Source organism: Cololabis saira, chromosome 18, assembly GCF_033807715.1.
Source record: "Cololabis saira isolate AMF1-May2022 chromosome 18, fColSai1.1, whole genome shotgun sequence".
Classification (NCBI taxonomy): domain Eukaryota; kingdom Metazoa; phylum Chordata; class Actinopteri; order Beloniformes; family Belonidae; genus Cololabis; species Cololabis saira.
Window position 1 is genome coordinate 15,125,596 of NC_084604.1, and position 21,150 is coordinate 15,146,745.

General features: G+C 43.0%; 1 protein-coding gene across 3 annotated transcripts in view; it reads right to left on the reverse strand.

Moving 5' to 3' along the window:
- Positions 1–9,632: 9,632 nt before the first annotated feature.
- kif26bb (kinesin family member 26Bb) overlaps positions 9,633–21,150 on the reverse strand; it is a 48,275-nt gene continuing 36,757 nt past the window's right edge. Inside the window, exons 11-15 of one of the 3 annotated variants that reach the window (XM_061707140.1) lie at positions 20,947–21,106; positions 17,916–20,751; positions 15,889–16,058; positions 14,222–14,372; positions 9,633–10,259 (exon numbers count right to left, since the gene is read on the reverse strand). In XM_061707140.1, the coding sequence (XP_061563124.1) occupies positions 10,060–10,259; positions 14,222–14,372; positions 15,889–16,058; positions 17,916–20,751; positions 20,947–21,106 (3,517 nt within the window). In that variant the 3' untranslated portion in view covers positions 9,633–10,059. The remainder of the gene's footprint in view (positions 10,260–14,221; positions 14,373–15,888; positions 16,059–17,915; positions 20,752–20,946; positions 21,107–21,150) is intronic. The other 2 variants (XM_061707138.1, XM_061707139.1) reach the window with 2 other exon arrangements.

A 21,150-nucleotide genomic window follows, 5' to 3' on the forward strand; every position in this document is an offset into this window, starting at 1 on the left:
CTCCTCATCGCCTCTGAGGGTGATCTTCTCTTTGCGCTAGTCCTAGAGGACCTCAGTGCAGCTTTTGACATCGTTCACAACAATATTTCATGACGTAAACTTGAACACTTTACTGGAATCAATGGTTCGTAAATGGTGTTTCCCCTCTACATTTTAGTTATCTAAGGTGTTCCGCAGGGTTCTGGACTTGGACCGATTCACCTTTTACATGCTTCCCATTAACTTTCATCGTTATGCTGACGACACGCAGCTCTATTTATCTGTGAAACCACATCACAGTAATGCATTTCTGAAGCTACAGAGATATAAAAGTGTGGATGACGCATCATTTTCTGCTCCTAAATTGCAGCAAAACTGAAATCATAATTTTTAGAAATTCAGTGACCCGGTGATTTTATTTCTCTTGATAGCATCAGTTTTACTTCCAGCACCACTGTGAGAAACCTTGGAGTCCTCTTTGACCAGTACGTGTCATTTAAACCCCACATCAAACTGGTTTTCTATGCTATTTAATCTCTGTAATAGTTATACAATCAGGACACACCTTTTCCCGTTCCAGTGCAGAAACGTTACATCAAGGCTGGACTGCTGTAAAACCATTTCAGCCGAATGTTCAAATAATTTTATCAAAATGCTCCAGTTGACCTGAAATGCTGCTCGCAGAGTTCTGCAGGAGCTGCCAGGAGAGATCACGTCCCCCCGTTTTAGCTTCACTCGATTGGCTGCCTGTTTAAAGTTCAATTCAAATTTCTCCTTAAGAAGTATGAAGTTCTGAACAGCCTGGGCCAATCTTATTGGACTGGATTGTTGTGTCATTGTTGAAGCTGTGAAAGAAACAATCAAAGATATTATCCTTATTCTGGAGCACTCTTGCAGATCAGCAAAGGCTTAGGAAAAGAAAGAGCAGTCTGTCCACCTGTCGTTGGATTTTCAGTGAGTATGATTCCCATGAAGAGGAATATTAGATCTGACCACTGAAACTGCTTTTCCACCAAACCGGTTCCAGGGCTGGTTCTGGGCTGAGTTTGGTGAGTTTGGAACCGAGATTTCTGTTTCCACTGACAAAGAACTGGCTCCGGGCCAGAAAACCCAGTTCCAAAGTAGCACCAACTCTTTGCTGGGCTAGAGGAAAGAAACGCTTACTTAAGCGGAGGGGGTGGAGTTATTAAGACCAACGACTATAGCAAGACTGGGAGACGGAGACATTTTCAAATAAGAGATTAATTAATCTGGATGCAAGTCCATATTAGAGCAATACGTTGTTGTTGCTTCAACTTTTACGCAAAAGAGGAAAACCTGCACTAAATCCGACCATGTATTTCCTGTTATATTTGAAGGAGTAAAAAATTTAATGGAGGGAAAAAAATCATATATCCCTAAAAATGTGAGAGGAAACACTTGGAAGTTTTGACTTTTTAAACTTTGAGGAATAACATAACATAAAATAGACATCTAAATATGAAATACTAAATAAATCTATTAAATTGAAGGGTTTTTTGTTTGTTTTTTACTTTTTTATTTTAAATCAGGAAGTAATGACTAGAAATGTAAAAAAAAAAAACAACCAAATAAAATAAATAATAAACCATAAAATATTAAACATGCATTAAATATTGAATGAAATAGATTTTTAATGTTCTTATTTTAATATTGGAAACTTTAGCAGTTGTAACCCAAAGAAAAGTACCTTTTGTGCACTGAAAAAAATAAATCTAAGAGCATGTAAATATAACATATTTAAATCTGTGATATTAACAACTAAAAATGAAGTTTGTTGCATTATATGAATACATTTAGTTTTGAACAAAATCTGCATTTGTTCAAAAAACAAGACATTGTGCATTTTTTCCTTAACAAGAAGTATTTATGTTTTTGTTTAAGTAGAACACCACAGTCTACTTGACTACACGCATGAGATTTTTATGTAGATCAAGAAAGACTAGTCTTTGTATAAACTACTTAATTTTTAGTATGTACAAAATTAATTTGCAAGTAAAGTCAGTAAACTTAACTCAATTAAGTTGACTGTACTTGCAAAATGTATTATTTACGTGAGGCAGCGTTCAGTTATTCTGCTCTTCACCGGTGGAACAAACTTCCTGCAGACCTGAGGTCTGCTCCAACTGTCTCCTTTAAATCAGGGTTAAAAACATTACTGTTTACTGAAGAGTACTCTTAAATTAAATACTGCTGGACTCTACTGCCCTTACTTTTTAACAGCTTGTGCTTTTTATTATTTTACTTCTTTTCTTATCATCTTATTCATAATTTTATTCAATCTTATTTGTTATTTACTGTCTAATTATGTCTTGTCACTTTTAATGTCAATGTAAAGCACTTTGAATTACCTTGTGTTGAATTGTGCTATATAAATAAACTTGCCTTGCCTTGTGTGTTTGTGGGCGTAGTGTGCCGGCCTTGGTCTAAACCCACCGCTCGTTTTTCTGATCATTTCCTAGTTTAACAGATAACATGCAGACACCCCCCCATCCCAGCATCCCCACGCTGGTCCGAGGCGCATCTCCAGCTGCCGAGTCCCTCCATCCTCCATCCTCCTTCCTCCAGCCGGAACAACCAGCACTTCCTCCGTGTGCTGTGACACCACCAGTTAACCCGTTCACATCTGGCCGCGGAGGCGGTGAAAACACCCAGAACAGATCATCTCTGAAACTTCACGCCATGTAAGAAACGGAGGACCCACCGGGGAGGGTGAGGATGATGGAGATCTGTCTCCCCGCCGGTCTCCTCCTCTCTGTCCGCCGGCCTACACCAGGATCCGCAGAAACCGCACTCCGTCGTGAGCCGTCCGCCTCTCGCACTCTGTCATGCCGCTTGTTTACGCTTCTATCCGGGGATTTGTATGCCTGCCCCCCCCCCCCAACTTCTGCAAGAATATATATTCCTACATGGCAGACTGGTTTTTCTATTAGAGCTCGTGTCGAGGCTGCCATCTAGTGGCGGCCGTGTCGTACTACACCCCGGTGACGCCACTGGTTACGTAACAGAAGGATGATGGTTCATCTTCAAACACAATTTCTCTCCCCATAAATATACAGAGGTGGACAGAGTACTTGACCCCAGTACTTGAGTAAGAGTACAAATACTACTGGTCAAAATTTACTCCGTTACAAGTAAAAGTAGCTCAGTCAAAATATTACTTGGCTTTCTGTTATAATTTCACCCCCCCTGGTTGGTTATAATGTGTTGTGCTTTTTGTTTTGTTTTTTATTTAAGTTATACTCTTTATATGTTATAATTCCACTTGAAATTGCATAATGTGAAGATTTGTAAACATTGTACTTTCTGCAAATGTTAAATAAATAATTAAAAAAAACGGTAGGATGATGGTCCTAAATCTGTTTATTTACTTAACATTAAATATATTATTTGTTACTTTGATTATCCTAAAGATCGTGCTCTTGAACACCCATTGAATTATTTTATCATTATTTACGCAAAATTCTTTATTCACAAACAAACATTTGCTGGTGCTACTCCTAAATTTGCCCCTTTTCTACTAGAATTAAATTCTCTCAGTAAATCTCTTTATTTGATAAACAACAAAAAAAGCAATATATATATTTTTAATCAACTATGAAACGTTTTTCCCTGTATCCTCTGACTAACCTTTTATTTATAACTGTCTTGACCTTTCCGTATTGTTTTCTATGCATCTGATTCTGTTCCTCACCTGTTTTATTCTCCTGTTTTATTTATTAATGTATTTATTTTATTCTCTATTTATTTACTTACTCATCTTTATTATTATTATTATTATTACTGTTACCTTCATGATCTATATTAAGACTTCTTATTCATACTAGATATTTTATAATTTACTCCATCATTGTATGTGCTGTTCCACACTATTGTATACCTTGTTGGTGTTTGTATAGCAAGATTTGCTAATAAAGTATTTTTTTTTAAACAAAAAAATAACGGTAAGATGATGGTCCAAATATATTTTATGATCACTACAGTTATTTTATATACATAAAGACTACGATGAATGGTATGGAGGATTTTTTGTGCCAAAATTAAATAAATAAATACATCATTAATTAATTAAAATGGGAATTAAATATATCATTAATTAATTAAATGTGTCATTAATTAATTAAAATTAGAATTAAATATGACATTAATTAATTAAAATATAATTAATTTTAAGTAAAAAAATATATTTATTATTTCAGCATTTAATTAATTAATGACACATTTAATTAATGATTTTGTGTTGCGTGTGAATAATGAAATGTAATACTGCCTTTAATTAATTAATGAGACATTTAATTAATGATTTCGTGTTGCTGTGTGTGAATCATGAAACATAAAACTGTCAGTTTCACTCATCAAACTCAGTGGGCGGGACTAACGCGAATCTAGTAGAATCCACTGCTTTGGTCTGAAACTGGAGGTAGAAGAGGAGCCTTTCTAAACATGACATCTGTGAGTTACGTGTTGTAGAGAGTTGCGTGATGCAGCAGCAGGTATCTGCTGTGACGGAGCCGCTGGAGCCGGAGGAGTTCTGCTCAGAGCTTCTTCAATTAAACTTGCTGCTTCTCTCAGCAGCTCTGGGCAGGATTTTGACATTTTGTACACCTTGCTGTTTCAACATTTGTGGTTAGAGGACCGAGTCTTCAGTAGTTGCCAATAACATTTTGGAGTAGAGTAAAAAGTTTGGAGTAGAGTATCCTAACCAACGTAGAGGTGAATAGCGCCACCTAGTTTATCGTAATGTGTTCACAAGCCCTGCAACAATCCATTATGTGGATTCGATTTGCCTTGACTTGATGTGCAGGGGAACCAATGAGGTGTTTGGAATCCGCCCACTGAGTTTGAGAGTGAAACTGACAGTTTTACATTTCATGATTCACACGCAACACAAAGTCATTAATTAAATGTGTCATTAATTAATTAAATGCTGAAATAATAAATATATGTTTTTACTTAAAATTAATTATTTTAATTAATTAATGACATATTTAATTCTATTTTAATTAATCAATGATGTATTTATTTATTTCATTTTGGCACAAAAAATCCTCCATAGCATGGGTGCTATTTTCAGTATTTACTCTAATTGCAGAAAAATGGCATACCTAATACTCCTACAAAGTTGCTCTTTTTTTTCTTTTTTTAAATTGTTACACAATTTGACAAAATTGGGCTACTTCTACATCATCAATAAATGGATATATTACCTCAATCTCAGACATATAGGTCAAAAGAGAAATTACTGGTAAAACAATGAAGGTTATACAAATCCAAAGAAGATGATTGGTTGTTTTGAATAAAAATACTGGTCATACAAAATGTTTTTAATACCACTGAAAGCCTAAATGAATGGCTCTATTGTTCACAAATTGAATAAATATGTTGCAAACATGAGTTTTATATATTCTTTGCTATTTAAAATATATTTTAAGTATTGTGGGTTTTGACCCAGACCTGTACCTGGTCTGAGGCCTGTCGAAGCCTGGCTCAAAGGCAGGGCAATAATAAAGGCTCACATTTGTCAGAGAAACCTCCAGCAAACAGATCTTCTTGTTGTTTTTGTTGTTTTTTTGGCTCTAGTGGCCTTTTATTAACAGTATGGAGATAGCACCTGGGCTCAGAGGGGTAAGACACACGGTGAAGGACACCGACCGAGGCTGAACCCGGACCACCTACCTGAGGACTGAAGTCTGCTTATCACTCCCGACTCTGCACTTTTGACCTTGTAGAAGATCATATTTGCAAAATTAAACTCGGAAAATAGTCTTTATAAACCTACAAATAAAAAAAAACTGTACATTTATGACTTTATAGATAAACTAATGTGTAAGAAGGACGATGCAAATGCTGCATTTCTGACTTTGTAAAGAAAGTCATTATAACACAGATGGACTCTCTGATGGCCAAATGTGAGTGAATCAACATTTGAAATAGGCAGAAACATTGAATCCATGTTGAATCCATGTTGAATCCTGGTCCTTGACAAAAATAATACGTTGATTCAACATTGATTACAGGTTAGAATTTGATGATTGATTGATGGTTCTTCTTCTTGTCAAGTCTTCATGGGGGTAAGGTCGAGAGAGATGACATCCATTTTTCCACACAATTTTGTGCGCAGGTGTTGTATTCCGTTGCAGGGGGCAGGTAGGAGTGGGCAGGTAAGGAGATGGGTGATATCCTGGGGGTCAGTGCCACAAATGCAGGTAGTTGGATTTGTAGTATATCCCCATTTTACCATTTCCACTTTTGTGGAGCTAGGAGCTAGGAGCTCTCCACAGATTCAGCCTTTCCTCAGAAGGTGCAGTACCCAAGGCTGTTGTGTGGCGGAGGAAGCTTTTTTCTTGATTTCAGTCTTTGGGTCGCAGCAGTTCTCCCGTAGAGACGGTGTCTTGGGTCAGTGGACTGCTTCAAGCGTTCTACTCGGCTGGATTGATGGTTGATCTCCCATCAATCGTCAACCTTAACCAAAAATCAACCTTTTTGACCGTAATTCAACATTGATTTAACATATTTGGCTGTATGGGTTGTGGTTAGGGTTAGTTTTCATGTTACTGAGCTCAGCAACATGAGAACTCAGTGTTTTAATATTGCTTCTTCACAAGAGTCGAGGATTCCACCATCAGCTGTCAGCAAGGACTCTAGTTCCTCCTCCTTTACTCTTCCAGCTGTGTTGCTCCTGTTACCCCACGGTTTCCCCACTATGAACACACCTTTACCATCATTCCCATGTTCGCATCCTTAAACCCTTAAGCCCAGGGAGGCCTCATCTGCATTCCCTGAACTTAATCTGCTTCCACACGAGTACAGATTTCTGGCAAATCACATTTTCACGCGTTCAATTTTGCAGATTTCAGCAGAAGGACTGTGTGCATGTTTACATGTGTGTGTCTGTGGCAACCGCTCATGTGCCGAATAAACAACTGTGGTCTCTTGCAGTTTCTTCTGGTGAACTTCAGATGGAGAAAAACGATGAGGAAGTAGAGCAGAAAGAGAGGAAGCGGGAGGACGCATGTGTGTGTTTCTCTCTCCCTCTCTCTGCTTTAACAACGCTGACTTCATAATTGTCCTAATTGGACCGCTGCAGGGCTGAACTCTGCTCGCTCCCATTACCTTTTCACTAGCCAGAGATGTCTGGAAAACGCTGCGTCCCAAGAACACAGGAGAAACTTCACTTCTTCTCTGCTCAGAAACACGCACACGCCAAACCTCTCACCCCCACCCACTGACCCGGGAGGAACAGCGTGAAGGCTTCCCTTTGAGCTCATCTAAGATGCAGATATTCCAACATATCTGAACCAGATGTTTGATGCATGTGCAGATGTATGTGATCCACCGACCGACATCCTTTCTTTGCGTCTCCTCTCTGCAGATGTGCTGATGGGGACCGACGTGGTTCCCTGATTACTGCGCATCGGTGCGTCCGCTGCAACTCGCTCGGAGCTGATGCTCTTCAGACATAATGACGTTATTTCTCGTAAACTATCGCTCCTCCATTACTCTGGAAGTTGGATTCACGTTTTAATCCTCCATTTGCGCGTTTAAACGGTGAGTTTATCGATCAAGGAGCAACATCAGTTGTTTATTCTGAAGGAGCTTCAGACCGCCTAGTCGCTGTACAGATGCTGCACAGATGCTGCAACCCCCCCCCCCCCCGAATGCCCACGCATTAGTTTGGAATAACACAATACAGCATTTCAACCAAAGATGACAAGGAAGCCAAGAAGAAACATTACTTCGAGCGTAAAGAGCTGACTGGAGGCGGTTTACAACTGTTAGTGTTGAACCCTGCGGCCCCCTGATGTCCAGGGTTATTCTGGGGTTGTATTTTGAACCCAGTGGCAACATGTTACAGGAATATTGGTGAATAAAGGAAACACCAAAAATATGTTGGGTGTACCAATTTCATTTGTTTGCAACCTGTTGACAAGCTAGAATTAGGTCACACTAATTAGTATAAAATACATTGGATTAAAACTTATTTTAATAAATTGAACTTAAATATTATTTTACTTCTAATAAGATACATGTTTAAAGGATAAATGTAAAATATGCAGCCTGTAACTATATCATTAATGTCCATGTAACATAGCTGAATTAGGTTGGATAAGCTTTAATACCTGTTGTTGATCATAAGTAATCGTATATAGTTGGGTCAATTCACATTGTGTTGATGTAACACAAGTTAATAAAGTAAGATGACCTGAACATTTTTGCTTTTAACTAACATGAAACACTTTTGTGGAACCCTTTGAAAGTTTTTAGTGTGGTGCTGGTACCCCCCCAGTTAAGAAGTTAAAAACTCACCATGACCAACTTAATAACTTAAAAAGGATCAAAGTAATCAATAATAATCTACTGAACCTTGACCAATGGAAGTAGGAGGATCATTTAAAAAAGAACTTACCTAATATATTGTTGCACAAAACTTTAAAGCAAACGCAGCCGTTCCTGTAACCTTTAATGAGTCCTCTTATGGTCCTCCTGAACCAGCTCCAGCTGTCTCGGGTTTGAAGGGTTTCTTGTCCAGACTGCAGGTTTCAGATCGGTCCACGGATGTTCAACAGGATGTAGATCAGAAAGACACCCCAGAATAGTTCAATAACTTGTTCCTGGTCATTCTTAGCTGGTTTCAGTTGGGTGTTTTGGGTCATCGTCCCGACCTGCGACTGAGACCGAGCTTTCTGACACTGGGCAGGACACTTGTCTCCACAAGGGTCTTGAGGTTTCAAGAGCCCCGGTACCAGACGCAGCAAAGCGTCTCCAGAACAGAACCTAGCCTCCTCCGTGTTTCACGGTAGCTGCAGTCTTCCTATCCTTGAAGCTGATGTGACGAGTCCTCCTCAGTCCTTCACTCTGGTCCAAACCTTGACCTTGGAGTTCACCTTGAAGTTGTCCTGGTGCCCCTTCAGTTTCCATTCGTATTGCCCATCTCCTCCGTTTGTCCGCTTGTTTCCTCCCGTGTCCAGGTGTTGGGAGGATGTCAACAGTCAGAAAGGTGTAGTCACGGGAACATTCAGCTGCTCGGAGACGGTAGACGGTCCTAGGTCTCAAATGCTCCTTTTGATCATCTCAGACTACTCTCACCTCTGCCTTCTCTGGTTCGGGTTCATCAGGGAGGACTTTTAACCCTTTAAGTAATCAAACTGATAATTACAGACACACTTGGGTTCAACATGTCACTATGACCATATTATTGTCCATCATTTAAAGGACTCCTAACTATTTCCCCCCAAAAGGTTTATTTGATTTTGCTGAACCACAATTAAAGAGAAAAGTCAGATTCTTTTAGTCGATAAATTATTATATGTCAGTTTTGAATTACGTCACTGAACATTGTGGGATTTTCTTTCTTTAATAGAATGGTACCAATAAATTTGTAAAGTACCAATAAACCAAAAAGCCAATAAATACTCACTGACATTTTATTTCCAACTAAGCTGCGTGTATTTTTAATGCCCCGTCAATTTCAGAAACAGCTTTTTAACGAATCTTGGGGTGGAGCTTCATTTCAGGGCCGTAACTACCATTTATGGCCAATATGAAGCGTGTTTTTTTAATTGTTTAGATGGATGAGGTTTCGATTTCTACCGAATCTAAGAACCAAGACCGAGTCTCTTACAGCAAAATGTTTGTTTTTAATACCCAGCACATTCTTTACAAGGATAGGAAAGCTTACAATACGCTTGTTTGCTACTCTAAAACTTCTCGGTTGCATTAGATGCTGCACCGAGCTAACCTGGTGGCTTTAAATATATATTGCACAATCCTGAAACAAACAGAGAAAAAAATGCTCGGACAGATGAACGTCTTGTAACAAAAGCAGTCGGTAAAAAGATGTTGGCATGTTTCATTCATCCCCGTTCAGGACCGGGACATTTAGCACCTGGCTCGTTTAAAGCAAGAGGCAACACTACACTAAAGAACATATGGAGTGCATAGAGTGAAAATAAGTGTAGACAAGACATTTTTAAATACTCATCTTAAACGTTTACGTGACAGTGAACCAGCTGTACATAAAAAAACCAACCGATCGGGAGAGTGTTTATCTGATATTTAAGTTTAGACTCCTGTCGAGGTTCTCTGCTCGAGCAGCTTCCGCCTCCTCTTCTTCCGTCGCTTCCTGGTGGAAGCATCAAAGCAGGTGACCATCATGACGTTGGCCTTGCAGAGGTTGACCCTGCTCTCCAGCCGCGCCGTCACCTCCTCCAGGGCCTCCAGGTGCTCCAGGGAGTCCACCTCGAACGTCCGCCACAAGTCAACTGAGAGAGGACACCAGGACAACACTTATCGTACGGTAGACTGCTTCGTACCGCCGTGAAACATGAGACCACGGCCTTTCAAATGGGGATTTTTACCCATCAGCACATTTACAAAGCGTATTGGGTCCTTAACAGGACTCTTGAACATCAACAACAACAAAAAGAGGGTGAGAAACTAATCACCCCTCGATTACAGAGGTTGTTGAGCCTCTGTTTACAGGAATAACTTGAAAAATACAAAAGCAACAACGGCTGAAAAAAAGGGGTTTTTCTCTCCGTATCTCTTCCTGCAAGAGCCCTCTTTAAAACAAAGACAAAGAAGATCTCAAATTTAAATTTTAAAATATTGTAACTGTAACATACTAATGATTGATCAGAGGCAAAGCCCTTAAAGGTATAGTCTGTAATGTTGGAGAGCTAGCAAGATTTGAAAGTGGCACCTCCTCTAAGCCCCGCCCCCTCCTCCCCCTCCCATCAGCGCTCCGTCCAAAGCCACGCCCCCACAAACTTTGGAGAACGCGCATTTGCAGGAGTCGAGTTTTCCAGGACATTTTGGACAGCACATTTTCAACAAAACTACCCCATGTCTCATTCACCTGTAAGCGAGGCCGGTTTTAGGGGGGGGGGCAGGGTGGGCTGTGCCCACCCAAACGTGCATGCTGCCCACCCAATCAAAGTTATGGGGATCCTTTATCTTTTTATAATTTAATTTTTTTATAAATATAAAAAAATATCACAGTAGCGATAGCTTAGCTCAGACTGCGATCAGATCTCAAGATTTAGGTCGATTGCTGTTCGTGTTTTGGATGGCTCCGTGCCGGTTTCGTGCTTTGTTTGTGGTTTTTTGTTGCAGATTTCCAGTGCTTGACGTGTGTCTCCGTGTGTTCCTGCTTCCTGGATTGGCAGTGGAGGTCGTCACCCCCCCCCCACCCCCTCCCCCCCCCAAAAAAAAAAAAAACAAAAAAAAAAAAAAACACTGGGTTTGTATGTGTATATTGTATGTATATGTATGTGTACGCATATGTGTGCGTATATATATGTATATATTACATATAGTAATAATGCACATATATACACTTTTGGTTTCTACCGTCATGGTATCAATCAATAATATGTGTGCAGACAAGGTTAAAAAAAAAAAAAATCACAGAATATCTGTACCATTTTTGATTGGGTGGGCACTGCGCATCATTTTTAGACACAACAATGAACGGCGGAGGGACCCGGAGGGACCCTACGTCGCAGCAAAATGACCACAATAGAGAAGTTTAGAACAGAACACACTGCAGGCTGATTTATGGTTCCGCGTTACACCAACGCAGAATGGTGCGCGTCGCTGCGTACCCTACGCCGTAGGCTACGCCGTACCCTGCGGCTTAGCCGTGGCAGCAGAGCCTGCACGGCACCGCAGCGCACCGCCACGGCGCTCTCCGCCCTCGCCGGGATGGAGACGCCTCGGCCTTTGGCTTTCTTTTTTTTAGCTTTTTTAGCAGGGCGAGCCATTACATTCGACGTGACGAGTGCGCGCATGGGACAGAGGGGGGCGTGGGCAGGACTTAAAATGAAGGCATCTGATTGGTTCTTTCCCCCCTGCCAATCTCTGGTCCTCTGACCAATCCGTGCCAATCGGTGCGCAAAAAAACAGATTTTACAGGATTAAAGCTGTCAGAGAGGTCGGATTTTTTTCTTTCCTTTTTCTGAACACATTATTCACTGGCTACTCTCAGGATGGTAGGACCATTTCACCCAGTATAACAATAAATGTTTTTGAATACGATTACAGACTATACCTTTAAGTTATGCAGTAATCCGTAATGATCGAGTCGGGTAGAAGCACAAGAGCATCATATAAATGAGGCCAAAACCAGCTGGAAACTAGATTTTGATGACTCTAGAAGGGTTTCCGGTACACTGTAGTGAGAAACTGGATTATATAAACCACCTCATGAAAGCCTAAAAAGGTTCCTGTGATATTTGATGGGTTTTTGTTTTTTATTCTCAGTGTTTCAGGTTTTTTTTGCAATATTTAGATTTTGCACGGTTCTAGTGGTAATGGAAACACAATTTATGACATCATCAGTCTCCCACGTTGTTTCTGGAGTTTTCCTCGACACATTTTTACACTTTTGCATCAGTTTATCGAAGTTTGTGGACATTTGTTTATGCACGTCCCTCTAAACGTCCTGCCACAGCACTTCAGTTGGACTGAGGTCTGGACTTCGACTGGGTCATATTTTGGTGTGCAGAGGAGTTCACGGTAGATTCGATGACCGCAAGGTTCCCAGGGGCCGTGGCTGCAAAACCCCCAACCATCACTCTTCCTCTGCCATGCCTGATGGCTGGTATGAGGTGGTGGAGCTGATGTGCTGTGTTTTGTCCTATTTTCAGCCTGATGAGGATCCAACCAATGCACATCAGCCCAGACTGATGCTCAAGAGCAGCTCCACCTGCTGGCTGCAGGTCCAGGGTTCAGGACAGGAGACTAATGGCGCTTTTCCACTAGTACCTACTCAGCCCGACTCGACTCACCTCGCCTCGGTTTTGCACTTTCCCACTAGGGGTCTAACGTGCCGGGTAGATACTTTTCTGTATCTACTCTGCTGAGGTTCTAAGCGGCTGAGTCGGCTGTATCTGACATCATCACACTACAGGCCACCGATTCAGGATGTGGAAATTAGTGAAAGAGCAACTCTGACGGCTTTTGGTTCATTTTATTCGACCAGCAACAGCAGCGCAAAAGTCTGTTTGGTGATCCAACTCTGAGGTGCAGATGTTCATAAACCTGGTGGCTGAGGAGAGAATTAAAAAGGGATCTAGACGGGCGATAAGGAACGACCAGATCTACCAGGAGTTCTGTCTCTTCATAGCTGTTCGCGGCTCCAGCTGACTTTTCAGCAGCGCCGAGACAAACAAACAAAAAAAAAAGCGTTGCCGCTTGAAGCTTCTCTCACTCTCATTTTTAAATTGATATCGAACACGAGCCACAGACCCAGCAGCACATCTATCATCTCCTCCAGGTTCTACATCTTTAGTGTTGTTGTCTTCTTCATTTAGATCACACAATCAAATACGTCACAGCAGCTTCACTCCAACCTCCTACTTCTGCCCCAGGTGCTGAATTGTTATGGAAAAGAAACCAGGCCGAATTGAGTCGAGCCGAGTAGGTACTAGTGGAAAAGCGCCATAAACTGTTGTCCATCATTCTCAACATCTCAGTGTGGTTATAATCCGTAGTGATGAGGTTGGAGCCTAGACACCAAGATATAAATGTTTGCTGCAGTATTGACGCTGAAACTTGCGTGCAGTGATTATTGGAGCAGGAGCTGATTGACTGAATTAACAGAAACGCACAGAAGGAACCGCTTTCAAAATAAGACGGGAAGAGAAGTTAACCAAAACATTAATTGTGAAAATCTTAAAACCAAGAGACAAAGAAACTCAGCCAGGACCACAGGCCATGTCATGTTGGATTTATGCCAAACCTAGTATGTGTTTTGTGACCAGACGTCTTTATTTTAGCCACGTCTGTATCCAGAACTTGTCTTATTTGTTTAGATAGACTTATGCAAATCGAAACGGTGCTGCTACGTTCTTCTGAGCGAGAAGAGGAAGCTCCTGGTTGCTTGTAAGAAGGAACCGTCTCGTCTTCAGCAGGTCCAACACTCTGCAGCAAGGCTTGTTTTTATTGTATTTTTACTTTTATTGTAGTGTTTTATTCTTTGTGAAGCTCCTTGTGGCATTCCCTCATCTGTGAAAGGTGCTATACAAATAAACTTTACTTACTTACTTGTAAAAGGCTTTATAACTCTCTCCATATTGGAGTAAGTTTCTCTAAATTAATTACTAATCTCTTCAAACCTCTGCTCTGCCAGAGGTGTAAAACAAAGAGTTTCTCAGGGCCCAAATATTGCCTGAAACATAAGAAGTGAACGGCGTCCGTAGAGAAATGAAAGCTTACTAACATTCTCGGTTCCACTTGGTGGCGTCCAGCATGAGGCTGAGCTTGGCCCCCTCCAAATCTCTCCTCAGGTTGTTGTATCGGAGCCGCACCTCGGAGATCCTCTGCTGACGGTGCTCCAGAAACCTCAGCCTGGCGCTGAAGCATGCGCGGCCCTGAGCGGACAAACACACAGACCCACATTTCACTATACTCTTGGCTTATTATCAGTAAGAAATAAAAACACTTGGACTCCGCGCTCTTTACTCGGGTGTTTTCTCATTGAAGATAAAAAATTGTGCGATGGACTGGCAGGAACACAGAGTCTGGTCTGAATCTTCTGCATGGATAGACGGGTTTTAAAGGTTGGATGGAGAGCAGCACCTCCAGAGACGACACCTCTGGGGAAGTACAGCCGAGCAGGTCTGCACGCTCCTGCGACTGATGGGAGAAGCTACCTTTAAAGTCAATACCTCACTGTCAGTTTAAGGAGGAAAGATGCTCCCAGGATCAGGACGGAGGCCTCACATTTTAGCTTATTATATCATATTAGTTTCAGTCTGCACAGCGTTTTAGTCAGCTGATGTGTTTTTTTATGAATGTGTGATATAAATAAACCCTGACTTGACTATTTCCTCCTGAAAACAGGACTCCCTGCAGGGTTCTGTGGTCACTGCCGTTCAGCGATCTTCTTTGTTTTCCGCTGCTGTGCATTGACCCAATTTCCCCCCAAGTGGTCATTAAAATTGTATCACCGCGTCTGAGAATGGTGGAGGCTGGGTGAAGGCTCTGGGGGCCAGACCTGGCGTCGGGGGGCCGTTACGTCACATCATGCACATGTTCTGCTTTCGAGTATATTTCAGTTTATCACACAAACCCGTCTGCAGCTTTAACTTCACATAGTTAAGCAGCTGACGCAGTTGGAGCTAATAAGGTAACGTTCATTGAAAAAGTTTGTCAAAGAACTTTTACTTGGGCAGTCGAATACTTTCAGTATTTTCATCTCACTGAATGCGAAAGCAAAAATCTTTACTGTTTCCTCAGGATTTAGGAGCTTTACATAATTAAATACATAAAAACCTCAATGAACGACAGCAATTTCATTAAATTATAAGAGATAATTGTAGTTTTATTATCACAATCAGTTAGCATCCAATTTAGATAGATAGATAGATAGATAGATAGATAGATAGATAGATAGATAGATAGATAGATAGATAGATAGATAGATAGATAGATAGATAGATAGATAGATAGATAGATAGATAGATAGATAGATAGATAGATAGATAGATAGATAGATAGATAGATAGATAGATAGATAGATAGATAGATAGATAGATATGATTGATTGATGGTAGATTTGTGTTCCTTGTGTGATCGATTTATGTCACTAAACCAGAATTGACATGCAGCATTTTAACAAGTGAAAACATTATAAAAAAAATTATCTAAAATTAACAGGATTAATTCAATACTTTGTAAATTAAAAAAAGAAAAAAGAAGAGCTAGAGTTTAGTTAAGCCGGTGAATGAGTATGAGTATTAAACTGACTTCAGACTGGGGTCAGGGTCCTTTATCGATCAGCCTTTCTTTCCCCGGTGGGTTTCGGGGTCGAAGGGTTGAAGACGGTCTTATTTCTAGCGCTTCCCTTTAATCTCCAAAAGCAGAAATCAAAGTAAAACCCAGCACCTGTTTGCCAGCACCTGCTCTTTTCTGCATCCTCTGCGCATTGTCGATCTCATAGACCTTGATCTCGTAGGACTCGGGGATTCCTCGGTCCGTCCAGCGCGACCGCAGGCCGCTCGCCGAACGTTTCAGAGCCGGCGGTGCATCGTGGGAAAGACGGCGCTGGGGAGTGCCTAAGAGATTGTTTTAAAGATCCTGTGAATTCCTGCTTTTCTCTCTCTCTCTCTCTCTCTCTCTCTAAAAAAATACACCTAATCAACGCTCTTTAAAGCAGTGTTGTATTTTACTGGAGCTTAAACCTTTTAGAGTTCAACCTTGATGTTTGATGTGTGGCCTTATGTTCGGTCCGCCTGAGGCCAAAAGCAGCCACGTATTATTCATAAGACAGAAGGCTGGAGACATGGTGTCTGTCTGTCTGTCTGTCTGTCTAGACCGGCTCAGGTTGTCGACGTACAACAACATGCTTTGTGTCATCGAAGCCGAGTTGAGTTCATTGCAGCAAATTTGAGACAAAAAAACAAATACAGAACGATTTTAATCATCCACTGAAACGCTGAGTAGAGGTTTAAGGGAAATCTGAGTCATCAAATATGGTAATGATTTCCCTATTTTATGAACAATTATGGTTTGCAAATCAAAATGATAACATTAATAAAGAAAAAAAACAGAGATATGAAGCATACATCCAAACATCCACATCCTACATAGAATGAAACCGATAATAATTCAGCAAATAAAACCCCCTACAGGAGCTCCTCGTTGCTCGCTTCCATCAAGTCCTTATTTTCGTAAATGCACAGGAATATTTTTATAATTTATCGGCTAGACACGCTTAACTCTTCTGGTTGTATACTTCCATCAGTGTCTGCCGTCGTGGGGTTTACATATTAATGATGTCAACCCAACACACATTTGGGCTTTAAACACCAGTGAGGAAAGCTAGGTCTGCGAGCACTCTACAGATGCTCGTCATCTTTAATTAATGTCACATTAATATGTCATGGGGTCAGATTGCAAACCAAAAGAAATTCCTCAATGGGGCAAAATATTGTTGCTAATTAATAGACTTGGAGGTCTTGAGACCGGTTTTGGTCTCAAGACCACTTTTTTGTGGTCTTGGTCTTGTCTCGGTCTCGGGTCTCACCAAGTGTCGGACTCGGATAACTGAGAGTTAGTTCTTCCTCTTGTTAATGTACAGTTTTGTAAACTATTTGTATTTTGCATCTGATTTAATGTTCTGGTGCATCTCCATGTGTGTCTGTATTTAATTACAGTATTTTGTTTATAACGGCCTTGTTTGAATAAATATATGAATGATATTTGATATTGTTGTGATTGATTAAGCATCAGGTCCATTTCAGTGACACTGATATTCGGTATAATCTGGCTACTATAATGGTAAATAATGTAATTTCAAGTTGATAATTGTATTTTTAATATTTAAAATTCAGGTCTCATCTCCAAATTAAGTCCAATTTAAATCAGTAACATTTACTATTCATGACTTTTCTGAGGTGGAGGGGGGTGTTGGAGGCTGGTTATTCTGGTAGAGAACTTTGGGACTAGTTAGTAGTCGTGTCAATCCTTAAAAGCACTGTAGTCAATCCTCCAATAGTGTAGAAATAGCGGTAGCGCAGTCGCCACACATCTGATCTCAGCTGATTGATGAAAACATTTATCCTCTGTGTTATTGTGCTGCAGTTGAATCAACTTCATATGGAAACTAGCTGAACCAGGATGGTTCTGATGTTCTACAACTCACGCAGGATCAGGACATTACTAGTTTCTTTTTGGTCTCGGTCTTGAGCTGAACTAGACTTGGTCTGTACACTCTCCGGTCATGGTCTCGGTTTAGGCGGTCTTGACTACAAGTCTACTAATTAACATGTTTTATTGGAGTAATTCACACCAAATTCACCCATCTTCAGCTTTTCAGCTCAAGTACTTTTACAGAAGCAGCTTTGATCCTCCTGACAGTGTGGATTAAAGTTGCAGAGGGAACCTCATTGAGCTCAGTTGGTAGGTTTTACCTGTGTTCCCGTGCCGCCGAGACGACCGACTGCTGCGCGCCTCGCTGAGGAGGGAGCCGCTGCGGTCGCTGACCGAATCTCTGTTGGACGTGCTGCTCCCGGCGGCCTCGCTGTCCCTCATCATGCTGCCGTAGCCGCTGCTGACGAAGCTGCTCCGGTTGGAGAAGTGCAGCGACGTCTTCCCCATGGCCGGCGGCAGGTCTCCGCTCAGCACGCTGGTGGTGTCGCTGGCGTGGCCGCCCAGGTGATCCGGCGAGCGGGGAGCCGTCACCTGGCTGTACGGCGATGGGAGCAAGACTGTGTGATCGGGACTGGGAGCCGTCTCCTTGAGGAGGTCTGAGATCCGGCCGTTGACGAAGCCCTGGATGACGGACTTCGTAGAGGAGCACGTGGAGCTCTGGCTCGGCGTCCGACTGATGGAGCGATAGGACCGCGGGGGGGACGAAGAACAAAAGGAGGACATGCGCTCAAAGCTGACCGCTTTACTGTCCGGGGAAAGACTGGCACTGCGGTTGAGGGGGTGCTGCAGGTTCTTCATGCTCGGGGAGGACGTCCGACGGACTTTGGGGCTACCTATCTTAAGCTTTCCAACCGCCAAGAGCTTGGTGTGACTGTTCTTAGCGGACTGTGGGGGAAGAGTCTCGGGGTGGAAGAAGTGGTGACCCTGGTCGTACCGGGGGGTTTTCCGAGGGCTCCTGCTCGCCCTTGGAAAGGTGAAGTCCCCCTCGTAACTTCCTTTGTGACCTCCTTTCCAAGCCTCGTCACTATATCCTTTACTGCCGCTCCTCTCCAGCGTCGGGGAGTCCCTCGGGTTCCTGCCGAGAGAGTTGTTCCTGCTAGCCAGCTGCTCTAGTTTGCAGCTGAAAAGCCTGCCGCTGTCCTCGGTGGGCGACTTGTGCCGTCCACTCGAGCCGTTGGCTTTTCTCGTGAGGCTCGACGTCTCGGAGAAGGCCTGTTTGAACTCCCTCCCATGTTTCTGAGGGGAGGGGATGTGTTGTCGGCCCTTCCCCCTCTCCAGCGTCCCCCCGGGGCTACACGGCGTGGATGATGTCACCCCCCTCGCGCTGTTGCCTCGGTGGTTGGGATTCTGCCAGACTCTGGGTAAACTGCCCGTTTCAGAGGGATCGAGAATGATCTCATGGCAACCAGGTGAAACACCAGTCCTCTTGGGGAGACTCCCGACATGTCTGCAAGCGATTCCTCCCCCCTCCGAGGCCCTTTGATCATTAGTCGTGCAGACATGCTTGCAGTCTCTGGGGTGACTCTTGCCTGTGTTTTGCTGTCTCTTCTCACACATTCTGTCTTCTGCAGGTTTGATGCCGAAAGCTTTTTCTTCTACGACTAAAGACATTGTCTTGATACCCTGTGTCTTGGATACATTCTCGTGAACTTTAGTGTTACCTGGACATTTGACGCTCACATTTTCAAGACTTTCCTTTCCTTTGACACCACCTAGATCACAGTCCGCGTCTGAATTCATCAACATGGGGTTTATAAATGAAGGCAAGACCGTTTTCTCTCTCCTGGATAGATTAAGGGGTTTTTCACTGTTTGCTCCTGCGGCTGCAGAGTCATCGCTAACATTGCTGATAATCCTAATTGGTTGGCAGCTGGTGCTGCTTTGACCTTGGCCTTGTGATTGGACCGGGTCTCTTAAGCAAATTATGTTTCCACCTGTATTCCCCGTGTCGTACGCTCCACTGAATGTCACCTCCTCCACCATGGAGAAGACCAGCTCATCTTGCCCCATCAGGTCCAGAGGCTGTTGCACGGTCACGGTGATGGTGGCTTTCATCTCCTTCACTTCCTCTGCCGTGCGATTGGGCAAGACATCTTCCAGTATTACACTTTTAGCCAAGGAGTGTGCCGGGGAGAAGGAGGAGGGGGGGGACATGGGGGAGCATTTGCCAACTGGTGAGGCCCTTTTACCCGGTTTGAACCAGTCAGCAGCATCACGACTCTCTTGTTTTTCAGACGGCTGACGCGCGGGGGAACCGGCGGCAGCCTTGCCCTGAGTCTTTGAATCAACGCCCCGGGAGGATATCTCGTTAACCGACTTAACGGCCCCAGAAGTGGGGGGGTCAGAACGGCAGGTATTTTGATTCAGCAGCTCTTCGCTGGAGCTGGTTGCACTACACTCCTCGCAGTCGTACAGCCCCGAGTCCTCCCTCTGAAAGCTGTCTCCAGGGAGGGCACCATCTGTCTGCTTTTCCCCGACGGAGGTCTGATTGCAGCCCAAACCCCGAGTCAACAAAGACTGAGGCGCTGATGATGCTTCCTTTCGGGGAAGCGACTTGGTCATAATGTTCTTCAAAGAAGCACCTTGTAAGGAGGACTTGATCATATCCATCGTCAGCTCACTCCCATCGATGCACCCTAGACGCTCTTGAAGCTCAGCAAACGTGTCACATTTGAGGCATTCCCTCTCCGGCTGCTTCCTCTCCGCAGTCAGGATCTCGATATCCCTCTGGACGCCTTCCTCCATCTTCTTTCCTCCGTGCAGCTTCGGGATCCGTAAAAGCTCTTGAAGGAGAGCTGTGAACTCCGGATCGTCCAAGTCGGCCTTGTTAGGGTGCAGCGACGGGATGATGGGAACAAACTCGGGTTGCACCAACGCCGTAGCCGCCTTTGAATGGACCAAGCCGTCCGAGTCGATCTGGATGACGGTGTCGCAGGACTGGTCACTGCTGGAGCGCTCCAGTTCCCCGCGCAGCCGGAAAGGACGGATGTCGGCGTCCACCTCGTCCGTGGAGTGGAAAGCTCGCAGGGACAAAGACTGGGCTCCCTTTTTGTCTTTGGTCAAACTCCTCCCTCGAGGAGAACAGGACGTGGATTGCTGTTGGATACAGAAAGTTTGTGCCGTCAGAGCAATTGACGGTCAATGAGGTCGAACAGTAATAATCACGTGATAATTATAGTTCTAAGCCATATTTATGTCTTCAAATTATGCGTTCAGAAAATCCTTTTCCCTGTTTTGTTTTGCAAAATAACCCTTTATTCTACATCAGTGTTTCTGCTTCATAGATATTACCTTTGTCCTTTTCTGCGTCCTGCGAATCCGAGACGCCAGCTGGATGGTGGAGAAGGTCTCCTGAAGATGTGCCGGGGAATCTGCAACCTGAGCGACCACGGTTATGTGGCAGTTTGCATGAGCCAAGGAGTCTCGCAGGAGCATCGTCAACTTACTGTTCCTGTGCAGAAAGAGGACAAACTTCAGAGATGCATCAATTCTTTC